This window comes from Eublepharis macularius, chromosome 1, assembly GCF_028583425.1.
Source record: "Eublepharis macularius isolate TG4126 chromosome 1, MPM_Emac_v1.0, whole genome shotgun sequence".
Taxonomy (NCBI): Eukaryota; Metazoa; Chordata; class Lepidosauria; order Squamata; family Eublepharidae; genus Eublepharis; species Eublepharis macularius.
Window position 1 is genome coordinate 240,640,258 of NC_072790.1, and position 27,068 is coordinate 240,667,325.

Sequence of the window (27,068 nt, forward strand, 5' to 3'; positions counted from 1 at the left end):
ACGCCCACCCCTCTCCTTCCCGACTGCGAGCCCCGCCCGACACACGAGCCGAGGCAGTCTGCCAGCATGGGCGCGGTTTGCCTGCTGCTCTGGGGCCTGGCCGGGATCGCGTGCTGCCCATAGGCTGCGCCTTTCCTGGCCCCTCCCCCTGACGCTTGTCAGGAACAGCGCCCTTTGGCTGCGCCTGGCGGCGGCCGTGGATCAGACCCGCCCACAACACTTTCTGGTTCTCCAAAATTGCATCTCTGCGCCGCTGCGGGCGCCGCTGCGGCCACACTTTGCTGGCACAGGATCCGGCCCGGCGCCGCCGCCACACCACCAGTGCAGCCGCGTCGGCGTTGGGGCCGGCCATAGGATTGCGCTGTAAGTTTTACTTTTTTTGTATATTCTGTAAGTTAAAATTATTTTTGGTCTCGATTACTTTCGTGTCAGGAGTCGGGCCTCTTCATCTCTTGTGTTTACAGATTATTTGATGATGTTCCCATTTTTGGTTTCTCATATTTTCTGGGCTAAGCCACAGGTGCAAAAGCAATAGCGGCTCCCTTCACCCCTCGTTCTCAATGAGCTAAGATGGCAAAAACCTTCCCCTCAGGAATAGACTGGTCATTATGGCAGCCACTGGGACTTTTCTCAGTGAGCCAGTCCCCCATAGGGTTGCCAGTCTCCAGGGGGTGCCTGGAGATCTCCCAGAATTACAAATAATAATAATAACATTCGATTTATATACCGCCCTTCAGGACAACTTAATGCCCACTCAGAGCGGTTTACAAAGTGTTATTATTACCCCACAACAATCACCCTGTGAGGTGGGTGGGGCTAAGAGAGCTCAAGAGAACTGTGACTCGCCCAAGGTCACCCAGCTGGCTTTGTGGAGGAGTGGGGAATCAAACCCGGCTCTCCAGATTAGAGTCCCGTGCTCTTAACCACTACACCAAACTGGCTCTCAGGCGACACAGGCGACACAGATCTCCAGGCGACACAGATCAGTTCCCCTGGAGAAAATGGCTGATTTGGAGGGTGGATTGTATGGAATTAGACCCCACTGAGGTCCTTCCCCTTCCCAAATCTTGTCCTTTCCAGCCTCCACTCACAAAATCTCCAAGAATTTCCCAACTTGGAGCTGGCAACCCTACACCTGGGCTGGGTAAGTCCAGTGGCCACTTTCCACGGCAGCCATTTTCTCTAGGGGAACTGATCTCTGTCGGCTGGAGATCCGTTGTAATCCTGGGAGATCTCCAGCTACCACATGGAGGCTGGCAACCCTAGGATGGCGTCTGCCAATCCTTACCCAGGAAGGGGGAAGCCATGCCTGGCCCACTGGGCGGGCAGGCAGGCTGGCTCTTCCTTCTTTGGATAGTGCGAAGGGCTGGGGGAAGGCCCTTCCCCCTGGCCAGTCTAACCCTGCTGACTTTTTTGCACACCTGTTAAAGTAAATGAAAGGAAGTAATCCTAATTCACCTTGCTCTGTTTTGCAGCTGCAGGACAAGTAAAACTTTATGGAAGGAGATGAGATCTCCCTTGTCCTGAGGAAAAGGCTGCACCTGTTGAATCTTTGTCTGTTACACAGCTGTTAAAAGAGTTCTTCTGAGAGAGGGAAAGGGTCTCTGGCTAGAACTCGTGGCGGCCTACTGGCTTCTCCTAGGCATAAAGCCTCCTCACCATGTTCTACCAGGAGAATGAGGAAGCTAAGGGCCAAGACTAGCTTTGGGTCCATAGACCTTAAAAATTGTTCTGCCTTTGTAACAGAGGCTAAATGTGACCTTATTTACCTCAGGTTATTTACATCAGCTGCTCATTAACAGACATTAAGCCTCTGTTCAGAACATTTCTCTTCAGGCCTATTGACAACCCTATCTAAGAAGAACAGTACCCGTGACATTTTTTACTATTTCATTCTCCCAAAGCCAAATATGTAGACAGTTGAGAGTTTGCAACTGTAAATTAGGCAAATGAGCACCAATTCTCTTTGCTTGATTTACTCTGGTATCTGCCAGTCATTTGGGAGAGGGAAGTTGGCTTGCCAGCCTCCAGGGGGTGGCTGGAGATCTCCCGGAATTACAACTGATCTCCCGGCAACAGAGATCAGTTCCCCTGGAGAAAATGGCTGCTCTGAAGGGTGACCTCTATGGCATTATACCCCACAGAGGTCGCTCCCCTTCCCAAACTCCACCCTCTCCAGGCTCCACCCCCCAAATCTCCAGGAATTTCCCAACCTGGACATGGCAACCGTAGAGGGGAGACATAACGGAGCTGCACAAAGCAAAGAAAAGCCAAGCCCTATACAACTGTCAATCTCATTAACTGCTCTTTTGGCTCTCAGATTTCAACATCCGAGCTTCCGAAAGGTTAAGGGCTAGACAACATGACTGCCACCCCCAAAACAAAACCGCAAAAGCTCCGGGAAGTCAAATTCTACACCCATGTTTGGCACTCTTCTAAGGGATCAGGGCACCCCACGTGCCAGTGCCGAAAGGGGAACAGAGAACTGCTATGTATGCGTGGGCTGGATGTGTGGGCTACAGGCCACCAACTGCCAGTCACCAAAGACAGAGGTTCAGCCCTCCAATGGCAGATACGATGGGAGGGTTGGGGTTTTTTTTTTGGCATTTTCAATTATTTGGCTGCTGATTGATTTTTAAAGCAGATCCTACGATGAGGGTCACTAAAGATGAGGGTGCGGGAGACGGGTCATTCACCAGGTAACGCCCAGATGGTCCTTGGCCACTTTGGAATGTGGCTGCCAAATGTCAAGGGAGTCAAAACTGGTCCATCGTGGCTTGACGATCTGAGAAGGGAGGGACCTCCTAGACTGTCTGCTTCATTGGCAGTCTCAGGACCGGACAAGTCGCATCTCCCATGGCGGCCAACAGGGTCTCCGGCCCTTTGAGGACTGCAGAAATCTGTCCCTACCCCCTTTCCACAGGAGTGGGGCATATCAAGAGTCTCTTTCACAGTGCTGATGGCCCCACAGAGCCTGCAGAGGTTACGGCCACAAAGAGCACGAGGCCTCACTGCTCCATTGCGCCTGCTCTAGTTGACAGGACCCGGGTCGGCGAGTGGCATGGTGTGGAGGACCTCGTCCAGGAGCTGCAGCGCCCGGTGCAAATGCACTTCGATCCAGCAGGGGGTGTGCTTGATGCTTTGCCTTGGATAGTCCGGCCCCCAGCCCTTGACAAAGCTGAGCCGCAAGATGCAGAGGCGGCGGAGGTCATCGACCCCGATTCCGGCTGCAGCGGAGAGGCCTGGAGAGGACGAAGGCGGGAAAAGGCAACTCATGATGGGTGCAGTGCTTGGCTGTCAGACCCCAAAATACCTCTTGGGTAAGCTCAGTACCCCGGCCGGCTTCCCAAACAAATACTGGGTAGGATGCTGTGATTCTGTTCCGCGAATGGTGAAGAATTCCCCCAAGGCAAGTAGCCGTGTGCCCGTGGAAGAGGGGAGTTCTGCAGGGTGGGAAAGCTTCTTGTGTTGGAGGAACGGAATCAGGGGACTGAACCCCTTTAAATTTTTTTTTAACATTCAATTCATATATCGCCCTTCAGGACAATTTAACACCCACTCAGAGCGGTTTACAAAGTATGTTGTTCATAATCACCCTGAGGGGTTGGGTAGGGCTGAGAGAGCTCTGAGAGAGCTGTGACTGACCCAAGGTCACCTAGCTGGCTTCCAGCAGAGGAGTGGGGACTCAAACTTGGCTCTCCAGATTAGAGTCCTGCCGCTCTTATCCTCTACACCAAACTGGCTCCCAGTTAAATCAAAAAACCTGCAAGTAAGAATGCTGCTTTATTTCAGTTAAGGTTCAGAACTGTAAGCCGACCCCAGGAGTTGTGAGATAAAAGCTGAAGAGAAGAAGTGGACTGGGTGATCGTTCACATTTACCGAAACCCTTCCAAACATGGATCGATGTTATAATAATTCATTAATTTTTTTAAAAAAAATTAAATGTCATTGTTATACAATAAGCGTTGATTAAATTTGTTTCTGTAATTAGTGGAAGGATCAAACTTGATGGTTATTTTGACAGCACAAATGTTCAGTTTTACTCTGAGCATGAGCAAAGTGCCAGAATAGGCCTCCTCAAACAGTTTGGATGATAGGGCAATGCCTTGCTGCTCATTCAGAAAAGCCACACCTCAGGAATGCTGGAGGCAGCCTAGAGCCCGAGATTGCAACCAGGGAGATCAGAGGTGACCCTGGAGCCAGAGATCAGAGGCACCCAGAAAGCAGAGATTGCTGATTGGCTGTTCCTTGTGGCAATCTCAAATTCACCCCACCTCCCCATCTGGGTGTGTTGAGTGCTGATTGTACGGTCCTGGCGACAATCACAAATCAGCCCCACCTCTCCATCTGGCAGACAGGGGTGCCCAGAGCTGCCTCCAGAGCCAGAGATGTGGGGTAGCATCCTCTTTAGATCCAGCACTGGAAGCAACTGTCTGTGCTAGCCCATAGCTCATTTCTCTACAATCATATCCTAGCGGGGTCATGTCCGCCACCCCCTGACACCTACCAACAGCTGGAGCAATGCCTCCCACCGAGCCAGGCCCAGGGATGTTCCCGGACACTGCTGCCGCCTGTGCCGCCGCCGCCGCCTGTGCCGTGGCTGCCTGCTGGTGCATCTGGCGGTGACACTGACGCAGGTCAAACACCTGGATGGAAACAACAAAGATTTTCCACTCATCCACATTGGCTGGGGGTTCACCTCTAGGACTGCAAAGAAGCCCATTTGCAAGTTGGCCAGTGAAATACCCCAAGGAGGGGAAAGAAAGGATGGAGGTGATTAGAGTCAGCGCACATATTTCAAGCGTTGGGCCCCCACCGTGGATCTGCATTCCCCCTTTATGACGGATGTACAAACTATCAAATGGAACAGCCCGGGAACAATCAAGTCCTCTGGTTTCCAGAAGCCAACTGTGTCAATCGCTGATTGGCTGTCCCTTGCGGCAATATCAAATTCATCCCACCTCCTCACCTGGCTGGGTAGATTGGTGATTGGTTGACCCTTGCAACAACACGAATCCATTCTATCCTGCACCTGGCTGGGCAGAGTGCTGATTGGCTGGTGCTTGCAACAATCAGGAATTCATCTCACTCCCCTCATCAAGTTGCACCAAGTGCTGATTGGCCAGCCTTTGTGGCAATCAAGAAGCCACCTTTACCCAAAGCAATGCTTGCAGATTTTTAAAAACACAGAATAGCTTTTTTTTAAAAAAAGGTTGCTGAATACAGATTTAAATGGCTAAAGATGCCTGGGGCCTAGGAGGAGGGGAAATGTAAAAACAGGCAAAAGCTTGTCTGAAGCAGTGGACAAGGGGGATAAAACCATGCCAGAGTCACAGCCAAGAAGAAGAGCGAGGGAGAAGGGAAGTGGAACAGCTCTGTGGCAGAAAAATTAACACCTGCTCCCAGGCATGTGTGCCTGCATCTGTTTTTATCCTTCAGATGTGAACAAAAATAATGTCCCCCCAACCCCCGCAAGAGCTGAAGGTGTCAGGAGACAGGCATCTTTGTTTTTGCTGGATAACAATTCATTTCCTGCTGGCCAGGCAGATTTCCCAAGTTTCCAAAGCACCATGAAATCCCATACAATCTGACTGGTCAGGGAGTGACAGGAAATGAATGCACCTACCGGACACGTAGCTTGGCTCACTTTCTCGAGACTGCTTTCTGAAAGCAGTTTGCACTGTGGACAATTTTTCCTGCAGTGCACTGGGCTTGGAGACTCTTCCGGGCCGGTCATGGCTGCATGCATGCGCATGCAAGAGGACAGGGCATTGGACTGGATAGTCCCACCAGGTGTGCCTTTCTGTTGCAGGTGGCGATTTCCAGAAGCACTGAAAAGTCAAAACTCTCACCTTGATGTAAGCGCCCGGGTAAATCTTATGTACGGCGTCCCCTGGAGCACGCCCAGCTTCCCGGTCCAGGTAGTAGCTCTGCACGAAGACTGCGTGGTCACTCAGGCACCGCATCCAGACGTCCCCTTCGCCACGGCACTGGAGCTGGACTCCCTTCCCGATGTGCAGTCTGAAAGATGGCAAGAGCTGGGAGCAAAGGTCTGGAGGACCTATGCAATGTTTCTCCCCCTCCAAACACGCACAGTGCCTCGCAGTAAAATAAACAGGAATCTCGTGGCTCCCTGAAGACTGAAACAGCTGGGTTTAAATGCCACAAACTGCAAGAAGATCAGGGTGGGACTTTATGATGTTAAATTAAAATGTAGTCAAGAAAAGTACAAGGATCTTTCCCAGTGGTAGTAACAGGTGATAATTCCCTCTCCCTAGGTTGGTTGTGGGTGAGAAATGTCATTGCTGAGAAATCCCTGGTCTTGATTCAGTCTTTGGGAAAGGCAACCAGAATCTCTTGATCAATTCGAAACTCTGTATTTCTGACACTTCCATATATTTAGACCTGGCTGCTTCCAGTTTCACTCTCCACAGCTGTGGAATGTACAGCTGTCCCTGGAGGACTAAGTGGGCTTAGTCCAGAAAATAACCATGCGCCCCCAAATTCCTCTTTCTTTGTGTTGTGAAACACTAACCCAGCTACCCCTATCTGTCTATTTAGCACATTTCCTACCACCTTTTCTCCAAGGAGCACAGGGTGGAATATGTGGTTTTCCTCTCTTTCATTTTAGTTTCACAATGGCCCTGTGAGGTAGGCTAAGCTGAGAGCGTGACTGGCCCAAGATAGAGCGGGAATTTGAACCTGGGTCTTCTAGATCCACAGCCAACACTCAAACCCAGTAGTTTTTAAACTATGGGCCAAGACTGAAAAATGGGTTGAGACTCTCATGAGGCCAAATGGGAGGAGGAGGAGCAGGAACAAGGTAACCTGGGAGAAGAGACAGTGGCAAATTGGACTAGCCTTGGCATAATCTGAGAAATGGCCATAAAATACAACCTCTTGCTCAATCATGTTATACGTTTCAAAATACTAAAAATGAAAACATACAGTGTTAATGGAACTGAAGGAATTAACGCTACCAGAAGGTTTGCAAGCCAGCTTGTGTGAGAAAAGGGACAGCTGTCAGTTTGGCTAGGATGAACTCTCATAGAGTCTCTCTAAACGAGACATCTTGGCGCACGTTTGTCAAATGCAGGGAGATGCAATGTTAGCCAGGAAGTATAGTTTAAAAAGACAGAGGAGTGGAAATTGGTCCTCACAAAGTTTGTTAATTTTATCTTCACCTCTCCAGCCTAAAACTGTGTGGGATGGCAACCAGAGGGCAGAGAGGAATGGAAATGGGCTGGAGCTGCCTTCGAGAGTCGGGCTTGGACCTGGAGAGGTTATAATGGGCTGAAGTTTCCCTTCTGGCATTTCACAGCCCCTTCACACATCTCCAGTGTATAGCCAAGCCTTTGCCCTGCTGCCGGCTCTGTCTTTTTAAACTACCCTTCTGTTCTTCACGTGTCAGATGTCTTGTGTAGAGAGACTCATAGTTACTAGGGTTTGTGAGGCAAGGCACGATCGGGGAAGAGGTAACAGCCAGAAATGAAGCTAAGGGACAGGGCAACTGGTGGCAATCTGACCAAAGGGAAGAAGCAACAGACTGAGATGTTTAAAGCGTTTTGAAATCTGAAATGGAACTGTCATGGCTTCCACTGTAAAGAACTGTGGGTAGTGTAATCCAAAACACATCTTTTTTTACCCCGACTTTAAATTAGGGGTTTTATCTTACCAGCTTTCTAATGATCTGTTTTATAGACAGTTTGATGCTGTTTATGTCCAATGGCCCGTTTTTAATACTGTGACATAGTTTTAATTGTAAGCCCCTTTGAGAAGGAGTCTAGAAGCACAGCAATATCCTAAATAAATAATAGAAAATAAATAAACAGTCTTGTGAGGGAAGGGACTGTATGTTCAGAATGCCTTCCAGAGAACTGTAGCCTCTCTCTGGAACGACAGCTCCCGCAATTTTTTAGTTGGAATAAACGGATGGGAAATTGGTCGTAAAGTTATAGAGCATGGCGTGTGCACACACATACACTGCCAGACACACTCCTAACCTGGCACGCTCGCTGGCATCTGTGCGGTGGACATTGGAAAGCTGCCCCAGGCAGAAACGGTCACCCCCGGATGGATCCACGTAGCCGTCCACGGTCACCACGGGGCAGTTGGACGGTACCTTGAAGATCTCGCCCACCTGCACGTCCATCTCAAAGTAGGCAATGGAACACCAGAACTCGGGGCCTGCGGGGATGCGAGAGTTAAAAATTCAAGCTGGCATGGTTGTCAAGGGGGAAAGAGGGCAAGTGACGGAGGCATCGCTTACCGGGGTGGCTGGAGACCGGTTGCTGGTAGGGAGTTGAGCTGTGGTGTGTGGGCCCTGAATACCAAAGATAAGACATAGGGGTCAAGGGGATGCTCGTATGGGGCACGGGGGGCACAGCAACACAACTGGGGGGCAAGGCCCTTAAAGCTCATATTGTTCTGTTCCTTCCATCCATAAGAGTTCAGTTCCCTTCCAGAACAAAGGACATCCAGACCACCAACCTCCTATTAACCAACAGATAGTGATTCCCTCCCAACTCAGAAAAACTAAATGCTAGACTGAGGGTCCATCTAGGTGAGCATTGTGGCTTCAACAGCGGTAGTTTATGGGACCACTGGCAATCATAGCACGAAGGTGGTGAAGTCAGATGGTTGTTTGCCTGCAACATCTGGAATCCAGGGGTAGACTGCCACTGCATGTGGAGGCTCCATTTAGCTATCTCTACCGGGAGATGGGGAAAGATTCATGTCCCTCCATCGACTGGTCACCTAAGCTAGTGGCTGTCATCCTCAGTTTCGCAAGCAAAATACTTTCACTTTTTTGCAGAATTAATGTAAATGTGCAGTAATCTCTATTTTGCAAACATTTTATCTTCTAGGCACGATCTGGGGCGATTACCTGATTATCTCACTGATATCCTCCCCTTCCTCCGAACAGCATAGGTCAACACACAGAAGTCTCCCCACACAGAAGTCTCCCCTTCCCCTTTTTAATACAACAACCCTGTGAGGGAGGTTAGGCTGCGAGTGAGTGACCGGCCCAAGGCCTCCCAGTGAGCTTGAGACCAAATGGGGATTTCTCCCCAGTCACAGTGTCTTAACAACTACATCAACACCGGTTTTGAGGAGCTGTACGAGATCCTAACGACCGCTCTGCTTCTGCGATTTTGCCACACCTACAAGCATATTTTAACAACCAAGCTCCCAAGGTGGTTCACAAAAGTAGATCACATTGAACAAAAATCTAGAGTCTCAGGGCAAGCGCATTGCTGAAAATACGCCCACCCAAACCTGCTTCGAGAAGTCTTTCACGTTAATGTGGCAGTGAGTTCCACTTGCCAATTACACGTTGCATAAGTACATCCTTTATGCCTGTACTGAATCTTCTTATAGATCTGCTCCGCCTTGACCGTGAGAATGTACCTCTGTTGTCACAACCCCAACTGCTAGTTGTATTTATTGAAGAAAATTTATAATACCCCTTTCTACTTGACGGTGGAGAGCACCCTTAAGTCATAGCTGATTTATGGTGGTCCCTGGTGGGGTTTTCACGGCAAGAGACTAACAGAGGTGGTTGGCCATTGTCTGGCTCTACAAGCCTGGTCTTCATTGGAGGTCTCCCATCCAGTTCCTATCCAAGACCAACCCTGCTTAGCTTCAGAGATCCAACGAGATCAGGCTTGCCTGAGCTATCCACATCAGGGGCCATTTTTGCCATTTATAAATTTATGTTCTCTCATTGTCTCTTTTCTAAATTAAACAACCCCAATTGTGTTCATCTTTGAGAAAAGTGCACCAAATCCTTAAATCATTCTGGTTCAAGTCCAGCTGCACCTTCGAGACCAACTAGATTTCCTGGGTATGAACTTTCGAGAGTCCAAGCGCCCACAGACCAAGACGGCTACCCACCTGAAGCTATCATTCTGGCTATTTCTCCCATCTCAAGAAAGGGTCTCCTAGCTATAACAAAGAAGCAGTTCTTTGTTATAGCGAGGAGACCTTTCTTGAGATGGGAGTAAAAAAAAATTGCACACCCCTAAACCTTGCATTTTTTTGGAAACCAAGTCTGATCTCTCCTCCCCACTTTTCACCCCTCATTACCCCTCCTGCTTTTTGCTTGCCTGGACATACAGTAATGGCTTGGGTGGTGGAGAGGAGGCTGTGGGTGGCTCCGTCCGTTCTGCTGCTGTTGTGGCGTGGGGAGAGGCGGAGGGGTGGGCTTCTGTCCCCTTCCTCCTGAAGTGTAGCTCGTGGGGCTCCCGGTCCTGCTCCAGCTGGTTGCGGAGTCTTGCAAAAATCCAGGGAGGAATGAAATGTAAGGGACTCTCTTATCCGCACCTTATTAAAGATCCTACTATCGCAAAAGAAAGATTTATCTTTGATTCTTCCAATCAGAACTCTAATACACTATCCGAATTTGCATGTTTTATAGGTTATCTTATGCAAATATCTAAGATCTTTTCACGTAACAGCATAAACAAACTATGAATGGTTTGATGCTTCATTAAAGGTTCATAATTTCTAATGTATGTCCTCGTAATTACCCAAAAATGACATTATACCCAACTTACAAAACAAAACTATAAATCTGTGAGAAATGACAGAGTTAAGTTGGTAGATCACTATTGGTCTATTCTCCGATAGAGGAACGTTAATCTAGACAGAATCCACTATTTTTAATTGGCTGTCAAAGATGAAAACAACACCTGCTTTTCAGTGCAATCCTAAGAAGAGTTACACCAGTCTAACCCCACTGATTTCAATGGGTTTAGACTGGAGTAACTCTCCTTAGGATTGCACTGTTAGTTACCTAACATTCTGGGGGAAAACACACAGACAGACACAGTTCATGCAAAGTTTAGAACTTCACTTAGAATACAAGTGTACTTCTTTATACTGCTTACTGCAATGTGCTTTAATCTAAATTATTGCAACAGAAACAAGAGGAATGGAGGATTGGAAGCTGTATTTTTTTTCTGAGTCAGCCCCCCCCCCCCCCGGAACATCTAATTCAGTACGGCCTCCTCTGGTGATGAGCAGTAGCTCCTCAAGGAGGCAGAGCGAGGTCTTTCCAAACATTTGATACTACAGACCCTTGTACTGAAGATGTCCTCTGAGCTGGAGAGATGTCTGCTTTCAAAGCACCTGCTGCTCTACTGCGCGATGAACTGGGCTTTTTTTCAGCAGGAATGTGGTGGAACGGAGTCCCGGAACCTCTTGAAAATGGTCACATGGCTGGTGGCCCCGCCCCCTGATCTCCAGACAGAGGGGAGTTGTGGCACGGCGCAGAGGGCAATCTAAACTCCCCTCTGTCTGGAGATCAGGAGGCGGGGCCACCAGCCATGTGACCATTTTCTCCGAGGGCAACCCACTGAGTTCCACCACCTCTTTCCCCAGAAAAAAAGCCCTGGCGATGAACCTGATTCTATGAAGCCGCCTTACACCATCAGCTCATTGGTCCATCTAACTCAATACTGACTCCTCCAGCTACGGGGCCTCAAAGCACTGCGAGCAAGGGAAGGGCAGGGTTTGACACACACAAGCAGATCCCCCCACTGCCTCTCAGACATTTGCAGGCTAGGAAAACAGAGTGGTGGTGGTAATGGATCAGTACCCATGAATCCCCTCCCCCAACTAGGATACTTACTTGGGTAGGGCAGTTTTGGGGCAGAGCCGTTTTGCTGCGATCCTGGGGGAGCCGGAGAAGGGGCTGGGGGGTGTGAGGAGGTGGAGATCTGTAGAAGACCCTCGCCGTGCAAAAGGGGGAGCAGGGGGCCCCCGGGAGGCCCTGGCAGAAGAAAAATAAAAGGGTTTGTTTCAGGGAATCACTGCCTTCGGAGGGTGCAGGGGGAAGATGTCCCCTTGTCTTCCCTTCATGCCCCTCCCGATCTTACCTGGGGGAGACAAGGGCAGAGCAGGGTAGGTGCCAGCCATAGCATGGGGCGATTCAGAGATCTGAAGGGGTGACAGAGGCTGAAAAGGTTCTCCCGGAGGGTGACTGGACTTGCTCCCGGGACCCAGGCAGTCAGCAGGCGGCGGAGCCTGGATCTCCATGTGGATACAGTCGGGGATGAATTCCTCTTTCACCAGCCGGGCGGGAGGGGCTGGAGGAGGGAAGACCATACCGGTTGGGCAGTGGTATAACGAGAGGTACGCTGCCTCTGAATATGGAGGTTCTATGCAGCTGTTCAGATTCACAGGGCCACAGGCTAGCATTCTAAATCCAACCATCTGGAAAGGCTGTGTCCCGACTGATTGATTTGATTTCAGTCCTGGCTCCAACCTGGTGGAACGCTCTGTCTCGTGAGACCAGGGCCCGGCAGGATTTGTTATCCTTCCGCCGGGCCTGTAAGACGGAGCTGTTCCGCCAGGTGTACGGTTGATGCTGGGCAGGGCAGGGCCCCCACCGGCTGAATTTGAATTTGAAAAGAACGGGGCCCTCCCTATCTGAGCATCCAACCCGAAGAAATCTCTTTTAAAGTATCTTTTAGTGATGGTTGCATGTTGGACTGAGTCAAACTAGTTTGTGCTGCTATGTCTTAAATATTTATATTGTATTTATAGTGGTTTTAATTGCGGAATGTAATTTTAAAGTTTTATTAATGTAATCCGCCCTGAGCCTGTTGGTGCGGGGAGGGCGGAATAGAAATTAAATAAATAAAATAAAATAAAATAAATTGATCGATGTATTGGATTTATAACCTGCTCTCCCTGTGAACGGGCTCAGAGCAGATAACATCAATTTTAAAATTACAATAAAATTTGCATTAAGACCATAAATAAATATATACTTCAGTAATCAAACAATTCTAGACGGCGGCCCATATTCCGCAGCCCTCATCAAACATTCTATGGGGTGGGAGATGAAAGAGCAGCAGTGGTCTAATTCAGCACCTGATGCTTTATTTTGTATCCTAGACTGCACCAGAAATCTATCCAGTCCAGTTTTCTGTTTCCGAGAATGGTCAGAGCAGCGCTTTTGGCATGCCCGCAAGCAAGGCCGGGAAGGCAGGATCGCTTGCCAAACTGTTCTCCGGAATCTGCTATTCAGAGGCTAGATCTGGAGTTTCCGTTTAATGATCTTAGAGACAAGCCATTGATAGAGCCCTTCCTCCTCTATGAAATGCTCCAACCCCCTTCTTAAAGCCATCTTTAAGAGCTCTCCAAACTGGAGAGCTCCCCAAACTGGCTCTTTAAGATGCCATCTTAAGCCATCTGGAGAGCTCTCCAAACTGGAGAGCCAGTTTGGTGCAGTGGTTAAGAGTGGCAGGAATCTAATCTGGAGAGCCAGGTTTGATTCCCCGCTCCTCCGCTTGAAGCCAGCTGGGTGACCTTGGGTCAGTCACAGCTCTCTCAGCTCCACCCACCTCCCAGGGTGATTGTTGTTGTGGGGATAACAACAACATACTTTGTAAACTGCTCTGAGTGGGTGTTAAGTTATCCTGAAGGGCGGTATATAAATCGAATGTTATTATTATTATTATCACCTGAGGGCCAAACTGGATGTTATGATGGCCACAGCTACAACCTGTAACTGCTGATACCATTTTAGAGGATGATTTAGCTGTTTAAAAATTGCCGCAAGGTTAGGGCTGCCTGGGGCTCCAGGGAGCTGGGAGGCAGTGAGTTATTTACCCTCCCCTGCTGTGCCAGAAAATGTCATCATTTTCAAGTTCAATGAAGGAGCTGCAGGGCAAGCCGAAGCCCAGGCATTTGCTTTGTGGCAGTTTTTAACCCACTAAATTCTCCTCTAAAATGGCATCAGCAGCCACAGGGTGCACTCATGGGAACCACAGCATCTAGTTTGGCTCCAAGCTAGTACCACCACTTCAGTGGCAATGAGTTCCGTCAGTTAGCTGTGCAGCCAGCAAAGGTAAGGATGCGCACCTGCCCTCGCCCCCTATTTCTGGAGCCTTTTTTCATCCCTGAGGCACACCTGCTGAATTTCTGCCTGCTTTGAACAGGAGCTCTGTGCTGGAGAAGGAGGGTCGCCATGATATTCAGAAGGGTTTCCTGAAGTTTCCCGCCCCTGCCAGACCCTTTTTGGCCCTTCTGTTCACCTCTAATCCAGAAATCACCTCTCACCTGTATTCTGGATATTCAGTCCTGTAAAAAGAAAGAAAGAGGGAATGGAATTGGAGCTTTGAAATACACTGCCTGTTTATTAAGAACTCCTTTTAAGAAGCTTGCAAGATTAAACAAAACAAAACAAAACTTGGAATCCACAGAGAATAAACACCAGTACAAATACAAGCCAAGAGCCCTCTGGGACATGAAAACAACACAAAACATCCAACAGCTTAGAATGATATTCACAAAACAGAAACAGATCGGAAAAACAGATAGTGAGATATAACCCTTCCACAATAATTTTAAGTGTCTGTGTGTTTTTAAATGCTTGGTGTGCTACAGATTAAGAGTGAGTAGGGGGTGAAAGAGAGGAATGAGGGAGTGAGATGATCGGTTGATATCTGAGAGTGGGTGGAGTGAACTGCTGTTTTTAGTTATTGAGAAGAGAGAAAATTCAGTCTGGGAAAAGTAGGCAACCTGTGTGGAAGCCTGAGGGGATTCTCATTCTGGTTCAGTTAGGCAGCCTGTGTGGAAGCCTGAGAGGATTCTCATTCTAGTTCAGTTAGGCAACCTGTGTGGAAGCCTGAGGGGATTCTCTTTTTGGTTCAGTTAGGCAACCTGTGTGGAAGCCTGAGGGGATTCTCTTTTTGGTTCAGTTAGGCAACCTGTGTGGAAGCCTGAGGGGATTCTCTTTTTGGTTCAGTTAGGCAACCTGTGTGGAAGCCTGAGGGGATTCACATTCTAGTTCAGCTAGGCAACCTGTGTGGAAGCCTGAGGGGATTCACATTCTAGTTCAGCTAGGCAACCTGTGTGGAAGCCTGAGGGGATTTTCATTCTAGTTCAGTTAGGCAACCTGTGTGGAAGCCTGAACTGTGTGTGTCTGTGAGAGAACATTCATTCTGTCTAAAGCAGGCAACTGTGTGTGCGCCTGAAAGAGAAAGTTATATATGTATCTGTATGACAGTGCCTACGAAAAGAAACTTTAAGAACTGAGAACTATCTTTGAAACCATCAAACTTAAATAATAGTGTAAAACCAATACACTTCTCATAAAAATAAAAGGTTTTTTTAAATCCCAGGGTATATTTTATTCCTATATCCCAGTCCTTTCCTCAGGGCCACATAGACCCATGAAGGAGCCTGATGTTTGGGCATGTTATTAAAGGGGAAATTTAAATTAACTATTTTGGAATATAATTTCTGGTGGCAGTAATCTACCCAGAGGGTGTAAGAAGAGAGTCAGAGGAAAAATCTAACACAAAAAAAAATCCTGGCTTTCCTCGGAGGCATTCAGAGAGGGTTACATGGCTCTCTGGTCTTCTATTTTATCCTCACAACAACCCTGCAAGGTAGGTTAGGCTGAGAGACAAAGAGTGAAAGAGTGACCCAAGATTACCCTTTGGGGATGACTAGGTCTCAGTCCTCTCCCTCCCACCAAATCTGCTCACCGATGCCTGGTGACACCACTCGCTCGTAGTGGTAGGGGTTCACGCAGACACTGTCGTACTTCAGGTCAAAGGCAAATTGGCAGAACTTGACGTGCTTGAGTTCGTTCTTGTGCAAATCCGGCCAGCGCCACAGACGTGCGTAGATCACGTGGGGGAAACCCTTACGCCCCGCCACCTGCAGGATGGGTGGGGGGAGAAAGATGGAGGAGCTTGCAGCTAGCACGAATTGGGAGGAACGATAAGTAACTGCAGACCTCAATGGAAGTAGTAAACTCACGGGCATGACTCTGTGGGTCAGCCAGGCAAGGTGCGTGACATTAAAATGCTACAACAATGCATAGTAACAATGTGTAGTAACAACAGTAAATGCCACTACAGTAACATGGGATATAGTCCACCCCCAATTAACTTCTCTGTTGCTGGAGATAATCAAAACAGATCACTGCTGCAACTTTTCAACGCAACACAAAAATCCAGTATTTCACCCCACAAATGCCAAAGGTGTAAAGTGTGTACTTGTGTGACGTGTTCCTACAACTCCAACATTGCTCAGTCCCATGTACGTAACTATTTAAACATGATAGCAGGATTTGTGTCCAGTGGCACCTTAGAGACCAACAAGATTTTCAAGGCATAAATTTTCGAGAGTCAGCCCTCTTCTTCAGACATGAGTCGTGTCTGAAGAAGGGAGCTCTGACTCTCAAAAACTTACGAGTCTCGTGTCGGAAACTTATGAGTCTCATGTTTGAAGAAGGGACTCTCGAAAACTTACACCCTGAAAATCTAGTTGGTCTCTAAGGTGCCACCGGACTCAAATCCTGCTGTTCTACTGTAGACCGACACGGCCACCCACCCAAAACTACCCTCCTAAAACGATCCACCTAAATATGAGGGGGTTGAAAATGTAAGCATCTTGCCTACTGCAGAGAATGAATAAACAGAAACCTGGAAAGAAATTAAGGCAGAGGGAGAAAAGAAAGAAGGTTGGCCTCAATTTGGGGGGGGGGAGTTCACCTCTTCACCTGTTCAGACGTAACACAATCACATGTGAGTTGTGGGATCCCCTCAATTCCTCCATGCACAGTGTACATTTAAATTCAGGATCATGGCCTTCCCGCCTGCACTGTTTTGCCAGCCAGAAACAGTCCTGAGGGAGGGTACTGTGTGGGAAAACCGGGATTTTCCTCTTCCCTGGGGTACCCATGGGATGACCCACATATTGCCCTTCTGGCCTGTTTCTTGCTGAGGAAATGGCCTGGAAAGGATGAAACCTCTTCTAGACTTCCATTACCAAACCCATCCACCCTTCAATCTCAAGGGACTGGGCAGAGAAGAACAGCGAACCATTGCCCCCTTCTTACCAAAACCTGCCAGCATCTGCAGAAAACACAAAGCAAAAACAACCTGGCAGAGACTGGACGGTCCCCTCTCCTTCTAAATTCTGCCTAATTTCGCCAATAGCTCAGGACCCCCTACTCTGCAGTTTTATGGAGCAGCACCCCCCCCAACTCCATTAGTCTGGCCCCTCTTGAACAAGCTGCAACTTCTCGGGGGGGGGGGTGTATGCCCCCATCTGCCTCCCCCTTGCACCAGACAAATGAATCACGCCCCCCATGCAATGAGGACAAAATATCCCCCTCCCTCCCTCTCCCACAGTGGCGGTAGCGGTGGGGATAGAGGTTGCACTCATTTTTTCCCTAAGGCTTCTGGCTGCTGCTGACTCCAGACATAACAACAGCTCCCCCTCCCTGCGGCGGCTCCAAGAACCAGACAGTGACTCATCCTCTGGGCGTTGAGGGGGGGGGAGCTGATGAAAAATAGGGGATATTAGTGCAAGGGAGGGGGGGATGGGTTAATGACTTCATAGCATAACCTGGCTTGACCTCCAAACTTAAACAAGGGGAGGGGGAATAAAAACTGACCCCCCTTTGCAAAGCTTGCCCCCCCTCCACCATTGCAGCTTTTCAAGGCCTTTAAGAAAGATACATAGCTCTCCTACTTTTTCTTGGATTTTTTTGGCCTGATCAAATCCTCAAAAACAAGATCTAAAGAATGATGTGGTCAGACATTACTTCGCCCCCCACTGCCATTATGCAATGGGATTTCTGCAAAAATAGGGGGAAGAATGCTTGTATGCAATTGTCCTTCTTGGGGGAGACATCTGCAGTGAGGAAGACACAACAGGTGTAGGGGGAGTTACATATCATGGGATAGCCAGTATGGTGTAGTGGTTAGAGCGTCGGATCTGGGAGACCCAGGTTCGAATCCCCGCTCTGCTGTGGAGGCTCAGTGGTGACCTTGGGCCAGTCACACACTCTCAGTCTAACCTACCTCTCAGGGTTGTTGTGAGGACCAAACAGAGGAGAGGAGAACCACGTAAACTGCTTTGGGTCCCCACAGGCAAGAAAGGAAGGGTATAAACAAAGTAAGTAAGTAAGTAAATGCATTTCAACCTCCAGTTTGCTTGCATATTAAAAAGATTGACATCAAGGCAATGGGTAAAGGGAGTCCATAGTTCACAGACAGGTAAGGGGATCATTTTTCATCACAGGAATAGCAGAAGGGATATTACACACACGAGTGTTTCTGGAGCAACCAATGATAAAGACGTGCAAAGTTCTGGGCCACACAGAACTCTTCTTCAGGGCTGGTATCTTCAGAAGATGCCAGTTCCTAATTGCATGTGGCGATGCAGACATACTACCTTTGGTAGTAAATCCGTATCAGCTCATTCACACATGCGAGCTGTCAGAGAACATGGCCTTCATCTAGGGATGAAGCAGCCCATTCATCTAGTCTGCCCATGTAGCAGATTGCAAGACAGTGTGGGAGAGTGGTTAGAGCGCCAGACTAGGATCTCGGAGACCTGAGTGGAAATTTCAGCTCTACCATGATGCTCACTGGGTAGTACTATGAAAAGGAGGGATGCCGCAGAGTACCAAATCAGGAGGAGGAGGACACAAAACTCCTGCGGTAAGAATTTAAGGGATTTAAAGTACACCGTACAAATAAGCCATTTCAACGTATGAGATAAACTCTGCTTACAATTCAATCGAGTACAAGGTAAACAATGCAATAAATCTTACATAAAGTGCAAATGCAAGATGCACGAACAGTTCTTACAAGGTGCAACCATACAATGAAAAGTTCCTTCCACACTATTGCAATTCCAAAATATGTAAGAGTAGGGTAGTGGAAGGACACTCCCTACTCTCTTCTCTTAAGTGTACCTTACATATTATATATTTTGGAATTGCAATAGTGTGGAAGGAACTTTTCCTTGTCGGGTTGCGCCTTGTAAGAATTGTTCATGCATCTTGCATTTGCACTTTATGTAAGATTTATTGCATTGTTCACCTTGTACTCGATTGACTTGTACGTAGAGTTTATCTCATATGTTGAAATGGCTTATTTGCATGGTGTACTTTAAATACCTTAAATTCTTACCGCAGGAGTTTTGTGGGTCTGTCACTGCTACTTGAAAGGGCTGCTGCTGAGAAGATAAGGTGGAGGAGTGGAGAGTCGCATACGCTCTCCCGAGATCCGTGGAGGATGGGAAGGATAAAAATATCCTAGATAGACAGACGTGGAAGAGTTCGGAAGTGGTAGAATGGATTGCATTGTTTCAGGCAGTGTAGCAGATGAATCATTTTTCAAGCCTCCCTTGCCGTTAAAAAACTTTCTCCAAGTAGAAATTGGATGGGAGGCCTCCAACGGAGACCAAGGCTGCAGAGGCAGGCAATGGCAAACCACCTCTGTTAGCCTCTTGCCCTGAAAACCCCACCAGGGGTCACCATAAGTCAGCTATGACTTGAGGGCAGTCTCCACCCTCTCCAAGTAGAAAACTAGTGCAAAACACAGCATCCTCGGCTAGAGTCTTTCTCCCTGACGTGATAGCTCTCTGCTTGCAGGGACATTTCTTTACACATGGGGAATGTTCCAATTAAATTACATTCCTCACGTCTGTGCATTCTTCGGATTCACTCTCTCATTGCACTGCATGTGAAGATGGGGTCCAATTTAAAGATGATGATGGTGGGTCAGAAGTCTTTACCAAGGACTATTTTGTAAGCACCCGGCGCCTCCCTTAAAGAAGGCCAATCCCTGTGGGAAGCACCTACATGTGCAATGTCCGAATGCCAAAGATCTGTAGCCAGAAGGAGGTGTTGTGCTGGAGTAGTTATTTATTTATTTATCTATCTATTTATTTAAGCATTTATACCCTGCTTTTCCACATATCTCAAGGCGGCTTACAAAATGATTTAAAAATTTCCAAATGAAAACCAATATAAAATCTCCCCCCCTCCCCCGTAAAAAGACACCTGCACACCTCCTCAAAAGCCCTTTTCTGTTTTCTCTCCTGTGTGTGAATTCTTTAATACCGAAATGACAAAAGTGTCCTCTTTTCGGTAGCCTCAGAAATAGGTTTTTAACACACTACCTAGATAATTTTTCATCCCTATCATAATCTAGTTTTACTCCTTTTATCTGATAGATCTCCAAATTTTACCCTCGCTGTTGTGAGATTTTTCCATTGGTTTAGTGTTGTGTCCGGGTGATGGTACAACAGACATGTTTGGACTTTTAGTCAAGAAGCTTTAATCAGATTAAAGGAATGGAAAGGAAAGGACTTTTTAGATGTAAGTTTCTTCCACACTCCTAGCATTTTTATTTTCAGGTGGGTAGCCGTGTTGGTCTATAGTAGGAGAGCAAGATTTGGGTCCTATAGCATCTGAAAGGCCAATTAAATTTCTAGAGTCCAAGCTGTCTTCGTCAGCATTTATATGATTTCTCTCCTGTATGGATTTGAAGATGGGGTAAGGCCTAAACTCTGACTGGACACATACCTGCTTTGCACAGATGCTGGGCCCATGCAAAGTTGCAGAGACAAGTTTTTCTGCCTCACTGTTTTCATGTTTAAACCAGAGCTAGACATTTTTGAACCGAGCGACAGGCATGCATGTGAGAAACAGGCCACAGTCAGGGGCTTCATGTTGCAAAATTATTGAGCCTGAGACAGCAGAAAAACTGAAACCTTGTCATGATAACAACAACAACAACATTCAATTTATATACCACCCACTCAGAGCAGTTTACAAACTGTGTTATTATTATCCTCACAACAATAACCTTGGGAGGTGGGTGGGGCTGAGAAAGCTTTGAGAGAGCTGGGACTGACGCAAGAACACCCAGCTGGCTTCAAGTGGAGGAGTGGGGAATCAAACCTGGCTCTCCGGATTAGAGTCCTGCCACTCTTAATCACGACACCAAACCAGCTGATAACTGGTATCAGCTCTTGTGACAGTCCAGCTAATCGGTATCTCCAGATAATCAATACCTCACTCACAGGACACGCAAAAAACCCTGACGAACTGCGACTGTTCCAGACAAGAAATAGCATTTCCAAGGAAAAAATCCTACTGTGATCATTTGTTCAGTGTAGTGTAATCGTTAGACTATGACAGAGATGCGAGTTCAAATCCTCACTCAGCCACAAACTTGCTGGCTAAGGGTAACCATGGGCCAGCCATTTTCTTTCAGCTTAACCCACCTTGCAAGAGGAAAACCTGCCTTTAGTTTTTCAGGTGAAGAGTAGGATAACATTAAAATAAACCTGTAAGTCAGCTTAAAATGGTTAGAACTGCCTCTATGGAACTTGGTGTAAAAACGCTTTGTTTGTGCAAAATTTTCTTCAGTCCCCAGTCTCAAAATTAACTGACAATGATCACACCACTATCCTGTTTCAGCTTCAGTGCATTTCACTCCTTATTCACCACCTACAACTGGACTTGAATCTTGCTCTTCTACTACAGTCCAATACGATTATCCACCTGAAACTATCTAAAATTGGTAAGTATTTCATATTTCTTCAGACTGACTAAAAAAAAATCAGATAAGGAGCAAGTTTCAGGTGGGTAGCTGTGTTGGTCTGTAGTAGAAGAGCAAGATTTGAGTCCAGGTGCACCTTAAAGACTAACTAGATGTCCTGGGTATAAGCTTTTGAAAGTCCAGCTCCCTTTGTCAGAAAAGGAGATTCTCCTCAGAGATCCAGAGGAGTTAGCCTGTTAGTCTGTAGCTGCAAAATAGTAGAGTCCAGTAGCACCTTTAAGACTAATCAACTTTATTGTAGCATAAGCTTTTGAGAACCACAGCTCTCTTTGTCAGTCAAGAGTCCAGTAGCATCTTTAAGACTAACCAAATTTAATGTAGCATAAGCTTTTGCGAACCACAGCTCTCTTCATCAGATGCATCTGATGAAGAGAGCTGTGGTTCTCGAAAGCTTATGCTACAATAAAGTTGGTTAGTTTTAAAAGTGCTACTGGACTCCTCAGAGATGTGTCTCAGAAACTCAGCCTGCTGCCAATCATTCTAGAGGCAAATCGTCTTGACGGACAAGAGGGCTGGTTGGAGGACATTAATCTTTGTTGATCAATTTTGGGATGGATCAAAATTGTAAACTCTATGCTTTAAAAAAAATGCTGAGATAACCAATCCCAACTAGATGCCAATGCATGAAGCTGCCTTTCGCAGCGTCTCTCTGGGCTGGCTCAGTCCACAAAAAAGACACGCCGGTCCTTCCATGACTCATGAAGCTGTCTTGGACAGAGTCAGCAATGCTTAGCATTGCTTGCTCTGACTGGCAGCTGCTTTCCACAAGGCTCAGGTCCTTCCTAAACCCCAGAGATCCAACCCTGGACCTTTGGCATGCAAAGCAGGCACTCTGCCACTGAGCTCGGGGCCCTTTCCTGATATGATGTGACCAGGCTCAGACTTTTGGTTGGTTTAGCCCAATGCTGTCCGCTCTGACTGGCATCAGCTCTTCGGGGTCTCAGGCGGAGAAAGTTCTCCCTCTCCTTCATTCAGACATCGAGCCTGGGACCTTTCGCACACAGAGCTTCTACTTTACTACTGAGCCAAACCCTGACCCTTATCATTCCTTACTGTCGATTCTGGCTGGAGCTCCAGCGGCACCGAATTATATCCTTTAGTTTAGTGCATTTTTATCTCACCCTTCCCCTAAGGAGCTCAGGGTGGCATTCATAGTTCTCCCTTCCTCTAGTTTCTCCTCACAACAGCCCAGCAAGGTAGGTGCAGTTGAGAATGACCACCCAAAAAGTTTCAAGGCAAGTAAGAATTTGTATCCAGTTCTAGTCCAACATCCTTACCTTTAGACTATGCAGGCTCTCTTTTGAACCTGGGACTTTCTGCCTCCAATGCAGATGTTCTGCCAATGAACCCCCAGTCAGAGATCACCAAGTCTGGCCGGGATGGGATTTGGGCCTGGACTTCTCAACATGGCTCCGAGAAAGAGTGTGGCCTTTCCGGGCCCCCTGAGGTGCCAGGTGCTGCTGCTGCTTACCTGGAGACGGCCGTCGAGAGTGCGCTGGATGGTGACGCACTTGCTGGGATGGGCGCCGTTGGTGGTGATGGCTGTGATGAGCGAGTCCAGCTCGTCCTTCTTCTCCTTCAGCTTCTTCACCAGGCTCTCAATGGCGCGCTTGGCGAAGGATTCGTTCTCGCCGCCTTGCCGGTGGCACATCAGGCTGTGCACGATGCTCAAGCAGGCGTCACTGCTGCTGGGCTGGTTCAGGGACATGGCGACAGCAGCAGTTCCCTTGTGGTGGTGGTGGCAGGGGAACAGAGGAGACCAAGCATAACATAAGATATATCTCCAGATCCTCGAGGACTAGGAAATTGATTATTTTTTTAAAAAATGAAAGCAGGTGCCCTTTGGATGCAGAAGGCTGAGCTAGATACTGAATTCTTCAGAGAGGTGTGCAGTGCACATGGCTTTGGTTGAGGGGGGAACGTCTGAATTGATGTGCCTTGAGAAGTGGCTGGTAAGCCCAGCACAGAAGGGTCTCTCTTTCCCCTACCATTTTTTGGATCCCTCATATAGTGAGGAGAAGGATGGGGAAGTGGCCAATGTACGTTCACAGGTGGCTGAAGGTGATCCCAGGTCGGTGAGACCTTTGTTCATAAAATCATAGGGTTGGAAGGGACCTCTGGGGTCATCTAGTCCAACCCCCTGCACAATGCAGGAAATCAGGAAATTCACAACTACCCTCCCCCCGCCCCCCACAGACCCTTGCTCCATGCCCAGAAGATGGCAACACACAGTCAGGATCTTTAGCCAAACTGGCCTAGGGAAAATTGTCCCAAACTGGTGATCGGCATTACCTCGAGCATGTAAGAAGGCGCCACGAGAACTAAGCCCTGATGTAACCCTTCCTCTCATGACCTGCCTGGGTTCACAGAATCAGCACTGCTGTCAGATGGCCATCTAGCCTCTGCTTGTTGCAATCGCATGTGGAAGCTGCTCTGACGGCAGCTATATGGAACCTCCCGGTTCAGAGACGGTATATCTTTGGCTTCCATTTCAGGAAACGGCTGTTGCTTTCATGCTTTGCTTAGCTTCAGGCTAAGCTACAGCTGGCAACAGGACTGGAGACGAATCTGACCTGATCCATTAGGGTTCTTGTTACATTTTTATGTCTCGGAGGAGTCAGAAGTGATCTGGGTTCGTGCTGGTCGACTACCCAAAGCTTCAGGGACTTCGGAATGTCATCACCACAGGGGGAGTGGCAGTTCCCAAGAGAAAACACATACACCCAAATTCCGTTCCGAGTGATAGTGCAGCCTACACATATCATGCATATTTGCACGACCTCACTGATTTTGCAAAATGCACCCAGTATTTTTATTTATTGCTTTATTATTTTTTTTTACCATTGAAAGGAGCAAAACACAAGAAAGACACATCACCTCTCTCTCTCTCTCTCTCACACACACACACACCCCTCCCCCCCCCAAATGCCAGAAATCGTATTGAGATCTGGTCAGGCAATGCTTACATACTTTGCAACGTATCTTTGCACCCATAAGGGTTAGAAAACTGCTTATTCACTTTTAAAAACACACACAGAGGTTTTGAAGATGCTGGATTCTGCAGGACTTGCAGTATACTCCAGCAATGAAGGCTAAGGAACTCTGGAAATATGAGCCAAGATCTAGAGAATCATAGAATCATAGAGTTGGAAGGGACCTCTAAGGTCATTTAGTCCAGCCCCCTGCACAATGCAGGACATTCACAAATACCTCTCCCCTCCCCAGTAACTCGTACTCCATGCCTAGAAGATGGCCAAACACCATCAGGATCCCTAGCCAAACTGGCCTGGGGAAAAGTGCTACCTGACCCCAAGGTGGTGATCAGCCTTACCCTGGGCATGTTAGAAGGGGCTGTGAGAACTAAGCCCTGATGTAACCCTTCCTGCCCTCCCTCTCATGATCTGCCTGGGTTCACAGCATTGCTGTCAGATGGCCATCTAGCCTCTTCTTAAAAACCTCTAAAGGAGGAGAATAGGGAATGGAGTGAAGGAGGAGAGACTGTTGGGTGGGACAATCAGGGAAGGGCTGTTATCTTCCCCCCTCCAGGGGGCTGGGAAGAAGGAAAGCAGGCTGTTGTGGTTCACCTTGGAAGGGGAAGGGAAGCCTAGCAGATGTGTTGCTTAGAACCTGCTAGAGGGCAGGTGAGGCCAGGTAAAGGTTAGGAGCAATGTTTACAAGCCTGGACGGAACAGTGAAAGAGTTTTCCTAGGAAAACAAGGGGGTGGAAAAGGGCTCAGAGCTTCCGTTTCATGGACATGGCCAGCAATCAAGGGGGGGGGGAACGATGGCAGGGAGGGAAGGGCTTTGGGGCATCAGCTGGGAGGGGGACACACATTTCAGGTGGGCATGGGCTGGACTCCTGGGTTCCATCTCCCAAGCTGAGGAAGTGTCAGTCTAGCACTTGGAGCTTGGTGGGAAGTAGGGAGGGAGTTAAGGAAGGAGAGGGAACAGAGTGTGTGTTATGTGGGGGGGGGGTGGGGGTGGCAGTAGGAGCCCCCCCCCCCCAGACTCAGGCTCTCCTTCTGGGCCCAATGTGGGCCATGCCCGGTGGGGAGCCGGGACTGAGCCCCAAACCAGAAAGCAGCAACATGGTTTGGGTGCAAATCTTGATCCAGGGATTGGGGGGTAGGAAGAAGGAAGTGGGTCACGGGGAGGGAGGGGGTGGGTGGGCGTGTGCTGATCCCAAGAGACAGGAGAGAAACTCTCCCCAAACCTGAAGATAGTTTTCGGTGGGTAGCTGTGTTGATCCGCAGGGTTTGAATCCAGCGGCACCTGGGAGACCCACTAGATTTCCCGAGTCTAAGCTTTCGAATGTGGAGATTCTCCTGTCTGTAGAAGGGAGCGCTGCTTGTAGAAAACCTTGGGGGTCCCTAAGGTGCCAGTGGACTCAAACCCGGCTGTTCTTCCCCAAACGGCAACGGTCCTGCAGAGCAAAGTGGAGAAAGGACGGGGGTCCGAAATGCAGCCCCCACTCACCTGGATCGACCTCCCCTCCTAGGTGTGCCAAGTCGAGGGGTGCATCTCCTCCTTAAGGCAGCGGGACGCCCATCCCGCGCAGACCCCTGGGGAGGCAGAGGGAGGCACAGCCGGGTGTGTATGGAGCAGTCGGCAGGCAGGCAGGCTCCCCCCCCCCGCTGCCTTGTGCAATCGGAGAGGAGGAGGAGGAGGAGGCGGCGGCGGCGGAGCAGACTAAACACAGCCCAGCCAGACAATCGCCTGCCTGCTAGTTATGCTCCCAACCGCATCGCTTGGGGGAGCACAAAAGGACCTAGAAAGGAAAGGAGGATATCCAGGTTGCTTGGCCTGTCAGGCAACTGCGTCCGTCTCACAGGGCTGCCAACTCTGAGTTGGGAAATTCCTGGAGATTTGGGGTGGGGGGGGGTGGAGTCTGGGGAGGGCAAAGTTTGGGGAGAGAAGGGTTTAATGCCGTAGAATCCACCCCCTAAAGAAGCCACTATCTCCAGGGGAACTGATCTCTGTCACCTGGAAATCACTTGTAATTCTGGGAGATTTCCAGCCACCACCTGGAGATCGGCAACTCTACCATCGCACCTGCCAGAGCCAGGATGAATTGCTCTTGGAGCCTGGGCAGAGCAGGCAGGCTGAAATTCAACAAGTGCAGCTCCCCTTCAGGTCCGGCTGCAGATTTCTTCTGGCCAGGCAGACTGCCGAAGAGTCTCTCCATACAAGAACATTTTACATGGGGATGCTCAAGTAACTTCCTTTCTGTGTGGTCTTGTATTCAAGTGTACTCTGTCTCCCTAGCAGTGCATGTGCATTCACAAAGGGAGAACAAGGGAAAGATCTTGAGCATCCCAGTGTAAGATGTCTTGTGTAGACAGACTCAAGGCTCAGCGTTGCCAAGGAAGGAGGGAAAAGGGAGGGAGAGGAAAAGGGGGGTTATTTAACAAGCATCACCAGGGAGGGGGACAAAAACCCTGTTGGATTTCTGGCTGGCAGGTAAAGAAGTCCAAAAGGAAAGGACGTTGACTGGGTTGCAGCATCTGTTACTAGCAATTTCTGGAGTGAGTGTGAAGAGCAGATTAACATGGAATAAAAAATGCATTAAAGGAGCTCTGCTGAAAAAAGGAGGCTGCCCACTGCAGCTCTGCATGCTTCACCTCTTTGGCCTTCCCATTCAGCTTTGGTTGGGGGCAAGTAATGTTGCCACAG

The 27,068-nt window shown here is 48.5% G+C and overlaps 1 protein-coding gene across 1 annotated transcript; it reads right to left on the bottom strand.

Annotated features, from left to right (window-relative positions):
- Positions 1-367: 367 nt before the first annotated feature.
- On the bottom strand, positions 368-25,985 carry LOC129341987 (mothers against decapentaplegic homolog 4-like). The gene is made up of 12 exons (XM_054997370.1): positions 25,872-25,985; positions 22,867-23,121; positions 15,507-15,681; positions 14,074-14,094; positions 11,883-12,092; positions 11,636-11,776; positions 10,120-10,275; positions 8,270-8,323; positions 8,004-8,187; positions 5,853-6,021; positions 4,508-4,646; positions 368-3,242 (listed from the first exon to the last, which is right to left on the bottom strand). Exons 2-12 carry the CDS (start codon positions 23,101-23,103, stop codon positions 3,031-3,033), a joined length of 1,698 nt encoding a protein of 565 aa, XP_054853345.1. The 5' UTR covers positions 23,104-23,121; positions 25,872-25,985; the 3' UTR covers positions 368-3,030.
- Positions 25,986-27,068: the final 1,083 nt, after the last annotated feature.